This window comes from Miniopterus schreibersii (assembly GCF_964146895.1).
Source record: "Miniopterus schreibersii genome assembly, chromosome: 9".
Lineage (NCBI taxonomy): Eukaryota > Metazoa > Chordata > Mammalia > Chiroptera > Miniopteridae > Miniopterus > Miniopterus schreibersii.
Window position 1 is genome coordinate 59,499,287 of NC_138118.1, and position 13,389 is coordinate 59,512,675.

Below are 13,389 nucleotides of genomic sequence, written 5' to 3' on the forward strand. Positions count from 1 at the left end.
TTATGTAATCTCTGTAGGATATAAGATTATTTTGTCTTAAATCCCCATGAAACATATCCTGTCCCCATGGTTCTACTTTATCTGTCATGCTGAGGTCCTCCAGAGGTTTTGGGACTGTATGTGGGTGCTGCTATCCCTCCCTTCCTCATTGTTCAGTTCAAAGATTTCTTGATTTTACCTGTAGGTTTTCTGCCTGATAGAATCCTCTCAGCCTTCAGGATGGGCAGACGAGTCCTCGGCACGGGCTCAATGTACTGTTGTAATAAGATTCCGAAGACCAAATTCTATTGTTCACTGACGCCCTCTGATTGAACACTTCTCATTCTATTTTCTTCCTCTGACAAAGACACTACCTTTATTTGGAAGAAGAGATGAAAACCATGTGTGCTTCCATGACCCTCAGCTTTTTACAGAAAAACCCTCTGACAGGGAACCTTTTTTATGACATTGCTATTTATTCCTATGGGAGGAAGAAGAGCGTGTCTAGTGCCTTTAATGAGCCTTGGCAAGCTTTTGTTCAGGGCTTAGACATATATTCTAAGAAGCCAATTATCTTAGTCAGGACTCATTATAATATTAGGACAGAAATCCATTGACATTTTTTCAAGGAAAAGGGATTAATTGTAAGAATATATGACAATATTATAGAATCCAATTGTTGGAAATAGACAGGTCTCTTGAGAGATTGAAAGTAATCAGGCAGCTAATTTTTCTTTCTTTGATCCTCCCCGGCCCCCCATCATGGTTCCTTGTCTCTGTTCCCTTGGTGTGTCTATTTTGTTTTCCTGATCTCTGTCAAATTTATCAGTGTATATATGGCTAAAAAGGGCTGCAAACTCAGAATCCTTATGAACTTATATCTTCAAATTTTATCACCATGTAATTAATAACTTCTATGTCTCTTAGTTAAAATTTCTCAGACTTTAATTAGCTCAACTTACATTAGGTGTCTGACCATGACCTGATGTGCGGGGGCAAAGCCAGGGAGGCACGGATCTCAGTAGTTCTCCCTGGAAATGGTCTTATTCCCATGTCTAATAGCAGCACTATTGCTCTAGTAAACACTTCTCTGCTAGCTAACAAGTCTGTGTGTATCTTTGCATGCTTTTTAACTTTTGAATGACCTCTTCTATAACCTGCCTGTGCATATCCCACGCCACTGTTTTTCTTGTTGATTTACTGGAGATCTTTTTATGTTCTAGATGTTAATTCACTGTCAGTTTTATTTTCCATCCTATCATTTGTAAATTAAAAGTTATCTATTTAACAAGGACTCTATTCATTGTTGACCATGTAGATCTTTTTTCATGCAAACAAATTCATATTTTCTTTCTATTTTAGTTTATGCAATTTGTTTAAGAAATCATTCCCTGCACTCAAGCTATTTGCTTACATGTTCTTTTTGTAAATGCATATATTTATCTTTTACAATTATATCTTAATCTCGCTAGCCCCTATCTTTTTATGTGGGATTAGTAAGAGATCCAGTTTTATTTTTCTCCGTGTTTTGAGCTGGTTTTTCCAACACCATCTCTTAAACAACTCATTGTTATCCCCCAATTTGTGGTGCCACCTTTGTTATATATTCTGGAAAATCCAATATATCTGGAAAATATTTTAAGTATGAATTAACTATTCCTCAATAAATTTGATAGAACTTATCTATAATACCACCTAAGACTGTGTTTTTTTGACTAGTTTATTCAAGTTCTCTATTTTTTTACCCCATTTGTCCATTTTACAAACTGTATATTTTTCTAGAAATTTAGTTTTTTCACTTGAGTTTTCAAATTTATTACTGAATAATTGTACATAGAACATATACCTATGGACATCATAATAATCTTATTGTTTTCTAAATCTCTGGGCATCTTATTCATCATTTCATTATGTATTTAAAAAATAAGCATCTCTTTTTTTCCTTGATCAGTCTCACTAGAGGCCTTTTTCTCTAATTTTTTTTTCAAAGAACCAAATACTTGGTTTTGTTGGTCTTTTTAAAATTTCTTACTTTATTGATTTCTGCTCTGAAACTCATGGTCCTCTGTCATATATGTTTGATGAGTTACTTAAAACATTTAATTCTGCTATAAAGTCAAGGAAAGTAAATAAAAAGTATGAACAGTAAGTAGCTTAGTCACCTTGTGAGATATTTTGGACATAGAGCATATTTAATTTATGACACCCTAAAGGTACCAAGGTATAGGACCCCCTAATATTCTTGATAGTCTACACATGGACGGGGCTTCTAAGACACTCAGTAGGGGTGATATCTTAAATATGCCACCCATTGTGTCTTCTATTCTAGCTCCTGTGTCCTCTACCCAAGAAAAGCAGAAAAACTCATCACCGTATCTATTACTTATAGTCACTGGCAGGCTACCACTGTAGCCACACGTACTTAGCCTTGTGTCTCTCTGATAAGAGCGAGCACCACCCGTTGGCTGTAGGCATCTTCCATCTTCTGCACCCATTGCTCAAACCCCAACTCGGGTCCTCACAACCACACCTTTAGCAGGGACTGTGTGGCCCAGAGAGGACATGTAAATACTGTACCTAAGGTTTCAGGTAGTGTGGTTAGTCTACCCTGCTAGTACTCTATCCTAAGTGTGCTACCTACCCCATCTTTCCCCCAATTTTCTCAGAATGTTTTCAGTTGATTAAATAAACTGCATGAGTTGAGCACCTTTATTTAGTCTATGAGCCTTTCTGGGCCATGACCTCTGAGAGAGCTTGCCTGATAGTGCACTTGGAGAATACCATCTCATCAAGGTAATTTCTCACGTAACTAATTTTTATTCTTTTTTTTGCTTTTGCTTTATTGCTCATCTTCTTGTGTCTTCTTAGATAAATATGTCTAAAGTGTAAGTGTCCTTCAAGGAACTGCTTTAGGTATGTCCCATAAACTTAAAGATGTGGTACTTTCTTAATCTAATTGGAATTAACAGTTAAAGATTAATGTGATACTAAATAAACAGTCGCCATTCTATAACTTTTAATCTTTTTAAAACTAAGGGTTATATAGAAACATTTGTTGTTTCCAACAACAGATTGTTTAAGCTACAATTTTTTTTATTAATTTCTATTTTTATTGCGTTATGGTCAGAGACCTTCTAAATGATATGAATTCTTTGGAATTAATAGAGGTTTTCTTTAAAGTCTTAACTATGGCTGTTTATGTGAACATTCTGTGTGTACTCAAAAATAATGTATGTTTCCTGTTTGTCAAGCATAGTTTGACATATTTTTAATAGCTTGAGTTTGATAGTTATATTTCCTGGATATTTATAACACTTCTTGTGCGACCTATCAAATTCTGAGACAGTGTGCTAAAATACTAAACTAAAATTGATAAATCATCTCTTTCTTCCTGAATTTCTCTGTATTGCTTGATATATTTTTATTTATTTAAAATTTTATTTTATTTCTATTCTTCAATTACAATTGACATACAATATTATATTAGTTTCAGGTATACAACATAGTGATTAGACATTTATATAACCCTTGAAGCTTGATGTATTTTGAAGCTGTATTTTAAGGTGCTTATGAGTTTATGGTGATTATAATCTTCTTGTTCAATTATTCATTTTACTAGCACACAGTTTCCTTTCTGTCCTTTATGACTTTTTTTGTCTTAAATTCTATTTGGTCAGATATTAAGAGATAACCTCACTTTTTTTGTTCATATTTTCTTAACATAACTTTTCCCATCCATTTTCAAATTCTTTCTTCCTCTCTCCCTTCTTCCTTTCCCTCCCTTTCCCTTTCCCTCCCTTTCCCTTTCCCTCCCTTTCCCTTTCCCTTCCCCTTTCCCTTCCCCTTTCCCTTTCCCTTCCCCTTTCCCTTTCCCTTTCCCTTTCCCTTTCCCTTTCCCTTTCCCTTTCCCTTCCCCTTTCCCTTTCCGTTTCCCTTTCCCTTTCCCTTTCCCTTTCCGTTTCCCTTTCCCTTTCCCTTTCCCTTTCCCCTTCCCCTTCCCCTTCCCCTTCCCTTTCCCCTTCCCCTTTCTCTTTCTCTTTCTTCTCTCTTCAACCCCCCCTTCTCTTTTTTTTTCACAGGTGTGTCTCTTGTTGCCTTTACATTGTGGGGCTTTAATAATTTAATCCAACATGAAGTTCTGTTTTTAATTGGTGACCATTAATTTATTATAATTAATCTTATGTTAAGACTTATTTCATACACCTTAAGACCAGGATTCATGTTTATTGCTTTCTTAACTAACCAAATCTCTATCCTCTCTCCTAAAAGAGAAAAGCTTTAGTCTGCTTTGTTACCATGTTGATCTTGTCCCAATCTCTTCAATATTAACAGGAATTTTAGTTTAGGGCTCCTATTTGGCAATATTCGAGTTTTTCTCATTCAAGGTCTTTTTCTTTAATCCTGGAGTATTTTAAACATATTTCTTCAAATATCTTTCCCTCCCCATTTTTCTTTTTTTTTTTTTTTTGGTCTTTTGACACTCCTGTTGTCCAGATATTGGCATTTCTACCTCTGTATCTCTCAGGTTTTCTTTTCTGTTATCTATCTCTTTATTTTTTCCTCCTTCCTCTGGACAGATCAGGTTTCCAACCTGATCTTCTAATTCACTAATTGATTTTTATGCTGTATCCATCTTACTAATTAGATGCTATTTATTTCAAGTATTGCATATAAAGTTATTTCAACTATTGTGTTTTCCATAACCAGTATCCCATTGCTTTTTTCTGCATTTTATTGCAAATAATTGTATTTAAGTCCTTCAAAGTACATATTCAAGGTCATTTGGAATTCTTCCTCAGCATTTCCCTATCACTCTGGCGGAGAGTAGGCTTTGTTTAGTTTGTTGGCTCTCCTTTGGAATAGTTGTATTCCTGAGAAGTCTAATTATCGTGGCCTATGAGTTCCTGTTTCTGGAGTCATCGGTCTCTAATGTGTATTGGGGACTGGCCAAAGCTCAGGCCGTGGCTTTGTTAATCCTGGTAAGTTTAAGGAGAATTGAGGGAGTAAGTCCCAGGGTAAAGATCTAGTCACCACAGAAGTCCCCCTATTTCTCCCTCTGCTGCTACTCTACCAGGAAAACTTAAACCTGGTTCCCTTATAAATCTTGCAGAGTAAAAGCATTGGGATGAGGCAAACTCCACAGGCTGTAATCCATCAGCCTGTGGGACTGGAGAGGAAGGAAGGGGAGGGATGAATGCCTAACGTCACTGCTAAGTACATAGTTGTTTGTTTGCATGAGCTTCTTACTCCTTTAGGGCCTCTGTGCTGCCCTCAGAGCGTCCTATGGACACCGGGACCACCAATAAGGCCTGTTGCTGCAAGTGAGGTCCCAAAGCAATGGAGAAGGTAAAGCATAGAACACAATAAAACTATTTCCTCCATTCTATTCTTTATGGCCTCTTTTTGCCACTAGCTGTTCCAAGACCACCAGCCCCTCCTCAAAATACACACTGGTTCAAGAAACCTAGGCCTTTTCAGTTTTGTTTATTTCTTTTTTCATTTCCTGTTTTTTCATTAGTTAGACTCCCCTCTGCTTCTATAGCTTCTCCAGGGTTGTAGGGTCAAGCGAGGATATAGCCCGATTCCCCCTCCCAGGCAGTGGAACAGTGTCCACCTGGCCAGCGGCCACAAGAAGCGTAGCAGCGCCGACCCAAGTGTTTCCCATGACCTTGATGGCTAACAAGCCCCTCCAGGCTCTCTGTCTGTCCTTGGCCTTTCCCAGCATGGGAGCTCCCTCCCTCTTCCCCTCCCCTCTGCTAGGTAAGTCCCTAGCCCACCCTGGCCGGGTGCATCGGGTCTTCCCCAGATGTAAGTAATAAAGGCTATGTCTTTCCCCTCTGGTCCCCCACTTGGTTTTTTTGGACTAGCAAAGAACAGTGTGGCCCTCCTGGGGTTGGAGCTCCTACAGGACACGGCCTGGTATCTGGAGAGGGAGTCGGTAGCTATAACTACTTTGCCATCTTGGTTGGCCTTACAGTTCTCAGTGCTTCATTCTCCACTTCTCTTCACCACCTAGTTGAGCGGGTGAATGAATATTTGTGGTGCTCACTATCCCATCTATTCAGGACTCAATTCTTGAAAACAGTAAGTGGAAGTCTTACTACAGATGGTGCTAAGGGGAAGTAAGCTAATGTCTCTAGGTCTGCATTGACTGCAGTGTTTCAATGACTGGTGTTCCTGTTGTTGTTGTTGTTCTCAAATTATCTCCATTTAAGGGAAGGTCTCTTAACTTTAAGAACCATAATATCCCTCTTGTGATGACTACATACAGAAGCTACAATGCACAGGTGCATTGGAGGATTGCGCTACCCAGAGAAAGGCTTGCCGCCCTGTGGCTTAGCCTCCCACCCTGCTGTGCAGAGGTTTAGAAAGTTTGAAGCTGGGTGTATGGTTAGGTGCAGGGCCTCTGTGGGAGAGGCTGGTGGGCTAGGTTTGATCGGCCAGTCTGGCAGGGTTAGACGGAGACGGATTTCCTGATCTATTATGAACGTTTTTGTGGTGTTTTTTTGTGTGTTTTTTTGTTTCATTAAAGACATCTCAGCTGGTTTTATTGAATTCCTATTCAGCACTTCACTAGTAATACTCTGGGATTTTATTTGGAGGCAATTTATCCAAATTAAAATAAGATATTAAGTCTCTCAAAGGAGACAGCGGTGACATGCAGTGGCATTGCTGGCCAGTCGTGGAAGAGCAAGGGCACAGTTTGAATCTCAGTGGGAGGGTTTCTTGGAAAGTTAGGGAGAAGGCATTGCATTTCTGTAAATGTAAAATGAACACCGATCAGTGACCTAAGAGACTGGCTGGCCAAAGCTTAAGATAATGGGAAAATGTCTGAAATCTTTCAGAGATGCTTCCCTATCCATGTGGAGGAAGGTGCGATACTAGAAAATCTTCTTGGCCTAGGTTAGTTTGCAGTTTGAATGGCCATGTTTCCTCTTCTTCAGTGTTTCATATTATTCAGATAGTAAACAGAGGTGAATTCTATGTCCAGAAGATTAAAAACCATCAGAAGTATAGTTTGTTCTTGATTTTCAAATGTGGCTTTTCTACCTCCCTTTGTCCTCACATGCACATAGTATTACCCTTTTCCTTTCTGCTTTCACTTATTGTTTCCCCAATCTCCCCAACCCCACATGCGTGAAATCAATTTTACTAAGCTTAAGTTAGGGGTGACAGAGCTTGTCTCCTGGCTGGAAGTAACACATGAAATTTGCTTCTGAGTTTACCTGGTTGCTTTTCTAAATGTGGCTTCTGACCTCCCCCCTTCATGAATAATCTTATTTTAAACTCTGAAGTATTAACTCCTCTGATAAGCAGTTGCACTGTAATGTAGCCCGTGGAAGAATCACTCTTTAGACCTTGTTGTCAAGAAAATGAGTCCTTGCTAAGCCTTTACGCAGAGATCTTGTTCTGAGGATGTTCCTTATACCTCGAGCTGCCCCACCCACATGATGAGGAGGAAAGATCACATACAACCACACGTGTCACTAAGTTCTTCTACCCCCCGCCCATATCAGTGGTTATGGTTGGAGGATAATGGTTCCCTTAGCAGGTTTTGATTGTTACCATTGACCCAGGAAAGAAGCAGTTACCACTGCAAAGAAACTTTGCCATGATAACTACTATTAAGAAATATTTGTTGTACAGCTGAATGAAAGGCAGAGAAAACATCAATGACAATGAATGAAAGAATGAATGAGACAGGTTGGAGCTCCATGATGATGGCATTTGTCGCATCTTTTGTAACGTCTTTCCTTTCTCAGGACACCCCCCCCCCCCCCCGTGTACCCAAGGCCCTTTTTAGATCACTTTGTAGTCGGGATCAAAGCAGGCGGGCAGCTGACCACCTGCGTTCCAGTCACCCTCTTGAAGAGTCAGATTGAATGGTGTGATGGGAAATTGCTTTTGTTCTTCAAGATCACAAGGCCGTGTTGCCCACTGAAACATAAAGGGAAAGATGTTGCCCTTACGCATCCCTTTTGAAAAAGTTCTCCAGATCTCAGGAGACCAGCAAACTTGGATGCTATCGCATAATGTGAAGAACCTACAAATCGCTCCTGTTCCCCTTCATTAGTCCATTGCAGTTCTAGTGTAATCTCATTTTTCCATTTCATGCTTTCCAGATCTGAAAATCTTTCCAGTGGTGGCATTTATGTATTCTAATGATATTTAATTAGTTGCCTTTTATCCAGTCTTAGCCTCTCTCTCTCCCAAACTATATTAAAAATCAATGATGGTAACCATTCTAATGATCTGATGTGATGTTGGATGGTTCAGGTCTGATTCCCAGAATAATGAGAAGAAAGAAAACAACAACAACCAAGAATAATGAATAAAAGGCTATGATCCTTTCTTGCCCTATATTTCTTTGCTGTGCCTCCCAAACTTATACAATATAGACTGACGGTTGTATGTGGTTTTTGTGTATTATCAAGGGTATGAGAGCAATGCCACCGAGTTTGTAGTCAGGTTGAAGACTGAAGATGGTTACACTGACAAAGATAATAACCTTAACGTTTTTGCACAGGGTTTTCTAACGTATGCTTTTGGATTATCTCCCCCCTGCCTGCAGTGCCTGCCAGATGAGATGGTCTTGGCTCATGACTGAAATGAAAAAGACCATGGAATGAGCAGGAGACGAGATGAATGAATGAAAAGATGAAGAATATATTTCTTTAGAAAAATATGCAAATATACACCGTTTTGCTTATCACATGTGATGTATTGATTTATACATATACATAGCATAAGCATTTCACAATTTTGGCACTATGTGCAATTCTAAAATAAGCTATTTTGTTTTCTTCGGCCCCTACTATATTAGCTCAATAACATCTGGAATATTTTAGCAATATATTATCACATTTGTACTAGAGCTGCCTGAAATAGACTTTCTATGTTTGTAAACAAAAATAGAAACACTATTACATAAACACTGTGATTGAAAAAATACCCTCTTTATAACTCTTCCCTTACCTTCAGTAAAGGAGACTTAAGCTACTTCAGTATCCAAAATATTTCTCTGAAAGAATATAATTTCTTGGGGAGTACACTTTATATGTAACCAGAACAAATTAACTTTTTTTGTCTTTCCACAACTAAGTCATTTTTAAAGGCAGTGGCATAAGGTGTCATAGATGAGACTTGAGATTTGTAGGGTTTCAATGTATCTCCTCATTTAGCACACAAATTAAATAATGATACCCCTGATTACTGTCCTGAATTCACAAATTAATTTCAAGTGCCAGTAATGATACTGGTTTGTTCTGGGATTTTTGAAGTTGTTTTATATTGAGGAAGTAAAGAGAGACACGGGAATATCATTTTGGGCTTCAATGAGAAGCTACTTCTATTGCAAATAAATCGGTATATGGTTAAATTTGTAGTGGTTACATATTTTTTTCCTCCTCTGGTTTTGCTAATCATAGCAAATAGAGGTCAACTACACACTGATTTCTAATCAGCCATACTGAGTCTTCCAGGAAAAGACAGAGATCTTGTTAAGCTATGAAGCTGGGTGGAGGCAGTTACATAATGGACTTATATGATGAGTCCTTGAATTACCAGTCTTAAATTTATCTTACTGCTAGATAGCACCCAAGGGCAAGAGGTAATCGGCTTTATAAACTTTGGAGTGGTTTGCTTTATAAATCCTAGAGCTTAGGAAAGTAGAAAACTCTCTTTAAAGAGAATATTCTCTTCCACTAGGAATTCTACTTTTGGCAGTTTTGTGAAAAATTTAGCAAAGAATTTTTCATGACCTCCCAATTTGTAAATGTCAGCAAACAAAGCACATTCAATATGAAGGCCAATTCCTTACAAAAGTTAGTGGACAGGATTATCCAAAACCAGGCTGAGCACACAATACATATAAACCAATTCACAAATTGGCCCATCTAAGGTTTCGAGCAAACTGACTCAAAATTTTGTTTTTTCATTCAAAGCATTGCATCTTCCTGCCAAGTGCAGGTCTTTGCCCTACATTCGTAATCATCTCTATATTAGAAAGCCGCTTTGTCTGGTAGAGGTCATGTTGCAATTTGAGTGGTTTACACTGTGTGGATGGTAAAACATCTGAGTCACATCAGAATTGATTGAAATAAAAAGATTAAAAATCAGATCCATAGCCAAATACAGAAATATTCTAATTCAAATTTTAGAGTTAAAAATAAAAATCTTGACAGTGATTTTGATTTTTAAAGGTAGAAATGGCTCAAGATTAACAAGGAGCACCCTGTATCTGAACTAGGTCAATTTAATTGTGTTTTTCTTGGACACTCTGCTTGCATTACACCTGCATTTCAGCACTGGATGAAAGATGGAATTTACAAGTGTTGGCAGTGGGAGACTCCATTCCTTAGACCGTCTCCCATAGCAATAGTACCAAGAAGAACATTCTTCAGATTCACTATGGACAAAATCACTTAATAATTCTTCACAAATGATATGTCTGGCTCCTGGGAGGATGGTGATCACTTTAAAAGCATGGTTGGACTTTCTCCCAGGACATGGAGGCTCAGAGATCATGATGTTGTACTTGCTTCACATTTAAGCGCATGACTCCTGCTCGATGACTTCCATAGGGATGGCCTCGGGAACCTCCTCGCCCAGGTTGATGGCGACTTCGGCGTCGTCGTTCTTCGGCGCCTGATGGCAGATGTACACGGGGAGGCCACCTTCCTTGCCATCAGATGCAGCTGCGGCCATTGCCATGAGCATATTGTTGTAATCGGAGCGCACGTCGTGGGCGCCGCCGTTGGGGCGCCGCCGGTAGTTGCGGTTGGGGCTCCCAAAGCGCTGCTCCCATCGGATTTTAAGAAGATTCCACTGGCGCTTTAAGGTGGTTTGGACCTGGAAGAGAAAAGGGAGTCTTGTTTCCATATAATTGTCAGAAAGGGCCCAAGCGAGCTCAGGAGCACAATCCTTGGAACTTATCAGAGGTTCAAGGCTGCTGGTTGGGTTGAAATTCTGATCTAAGGGCTGTGTGGCACATGCTCTGGCTGTGCAGAGGGGAATCTGCAGATTGGAGTGTGGAGCACATCTCTCCAAACTTGCCTAAGCTACCAAGGGCAGGGTTGCTTGCTACTGGGCAAAGGTTTCTTCTTTAGCTCTTTAAGTCCAATGAATTAAATTAGATTTGGTTTCACACTCAGTAGATGGCATACATGTCATGTTAGGGAGAAAGAGGTGGAAAAGAGTTCATCTGCTACCACCTCTGACAAGGCAGAAGCTTTTGTCTGAATCTCTGCATTATTGGTCATGAAAATATATATGTAAGCCATAGCACAGTTGTGGGTTTTATGATAATGCTGCTGATTTTTCCTTTACCCGACATGGCTGGAGATGGTGGGGTGTGCCGGGTAGAAGGCTGGTGAACAGAGTCACAGTCTGTTCAGAGTAAAATGATCTCTTTCTGTTGAAAGATTGCTAATACGAACTTATCAAACTTGCTTTATAAGTATGATAAACTGTATATAAAACACAAGAGGAGGAGAAGATGCTAAAATCAGGAAGCTCTAAATATGAAAACTACAACCACCACAACAGAAAACACTACCACAGGCAGTACATTTGCTTGTCTAGCTCGATTTTTACAGAAGGATGAAGTTTAATAGTTAAGTCCATCCTTCTTGTCTCCTAAACTCCTTCCTTTTCTCTGTAGATGACCAAAACTAAAAAAGAAGAGGTTATTGCTACAATATCTACTCTATATTTCTGAGAGATTCTATTGCCCAGTATATAGGACAAAATATCCAAAATATCTGCATCGGTTTAGTAATACATCCTCTATCTTGCTGCCAAACTTGAATATAACACTTAAACATTGCGGGGCACACGAAGGGGAGTCTGGAAATAAGACGGCATGAGATGAAGCATGTAATGAGTTGACTGTGGAGAGCCATTTTATCTACTTCATATTTGTATAAATCTGAAAGGAGATATAAACAATAGCTCAGTCTACTCATATCATAAAACTATATGCACGGCTGAGGTTATGTAATGTGTCTGCAGTAAGACAGCTGGAATGTGGCAGAGCCACAATTCCAGGGGAAATCCGTGGCTTCTGACCATGCCGCTCATTATCCACAGTAGAGAGCTGACCATTAAGTTTAGAACTGAAGTGAAAATAGGACTTGTTTCTTGTGGTCATGGCACAGGCAGGATGACAGTACCAAGTGTTTGAGCGTATGTTCCAAGGACTGCTCTTTGGATTTGAGTCCCAGTTTGTTTGGTCTTTGTTTTTTTCTTTAACTTAGAGTGTTCTTTACATAAAAGGAATCATATACTAATTTAAAGGGCTACTGGTAAGATTTACTGAGGTTATTTAAATCATCCAGAGTGGTGTTGGTGCATAACAGCAGTAATCCCCTTCTTTTCCCCCTGTTGAGGAATCAGGAAACATACTGGTTCCGCATATTTTAGGGGAAGCAATATCCCCAGACAAAGTTAACTGATAGTTTCCACAAATTCAGCATTTGTCAAATACCAACATTGTCCTTATAACTAAAACTTGAACAGATATTTAGAAGTATCCAAGGTAGACAGTTTTGTTTAGGTGAGTTTGTAAAAGAACCCAGTAGAACTAAAAAAGGAAGTCTTTGCTTCTCATCTGTCCTTTTAAAAGAATCCCCATTGGAGCACGGTGCATAGCAATTAAGTACCCAGCCAAGCATAAGGCCAAGGGTTTGAAGTCTACTTTAATTTTTAAAATGATTACTAGAGCCCGGCCAGGCGTGGCTCAGCAGTTGAGCGTCAACCTAGGATCCGGGCAATCGGGGTTCGATTTCCAGTCAGGGCACATGCCCGGGTTGAGGGTTTGATCCCCAGTCGGGGGCGTGCAGGAGGCAGCCGATCAATGACTCTCTCATTATTGATGTTTCTATCTCTCTCTGCCTCTCTCCTCTCCTCTCTCTGAAATCAATAAAGATATATTTTAAAAATAAATAAATAAAATAAAATTATTACTAGAGAAATGTTCATAGCCCTCTATAACTGTATTCCAAACTTATAACCTATCCTTTTGTGTGGAGATGGCAATCTGCTTTAATTTGTAAACCACGCATATTAGAACAGGCCCTTAGCGGCTTGGTTTTAATAATTACCCTTTAATAAGGGCAATTATTTCCTACAATGCCACAGATTGAGACTGATTCTGCTTTGATCCAGGAATAAGGACATTAAATCTGGAGGGGAAAAAAAGATTTTTGTTGCTCCTGAAGCATCAGAAATGTTAGGAGTTGCCAAGGGGGATAGATAGTATAACATACCAAGTTTTGAATTACTATATAAACTCATCACTCATTATAAAAGCAATTAATACAGGTCACTTTAGAGTTTTCCCTGATTATTTCAATTTATTTATGGACAACTTTAAAAAATACAGCCCTAGTCTGATGGTTTGGAGACATA

At 39.1% G+C, this 13,389-nt stretch overlaps 1 protein-coding gene across 1 annotated transcript in view; it reads right to left on the bottom strand.

The window, feature by feature from the left end:
* Nucleotides 1-8,626: 8,626 nt before the first annotated feature.
* The window catches only part of CALCR (calcitonin receptor), an 89,945-nt gene continuing 85,182 nt past the window's right edge, over nucleotides 8,627-13,389 (bottom strand). Inside the window, exon 14 of the mRNA XM_081146291.1 lies at nucleotides 8,627-10,830. Within this exon, the coding sequence (XP_081002417.1) occupies nucleotides 10,528-10,830 (303 nt within the window). The 3' untranslated portion in view covers nucleotides 8,627-10,527. The remainder of the gene's footprint in view (nucleotides 10,831-13,389) is intronic.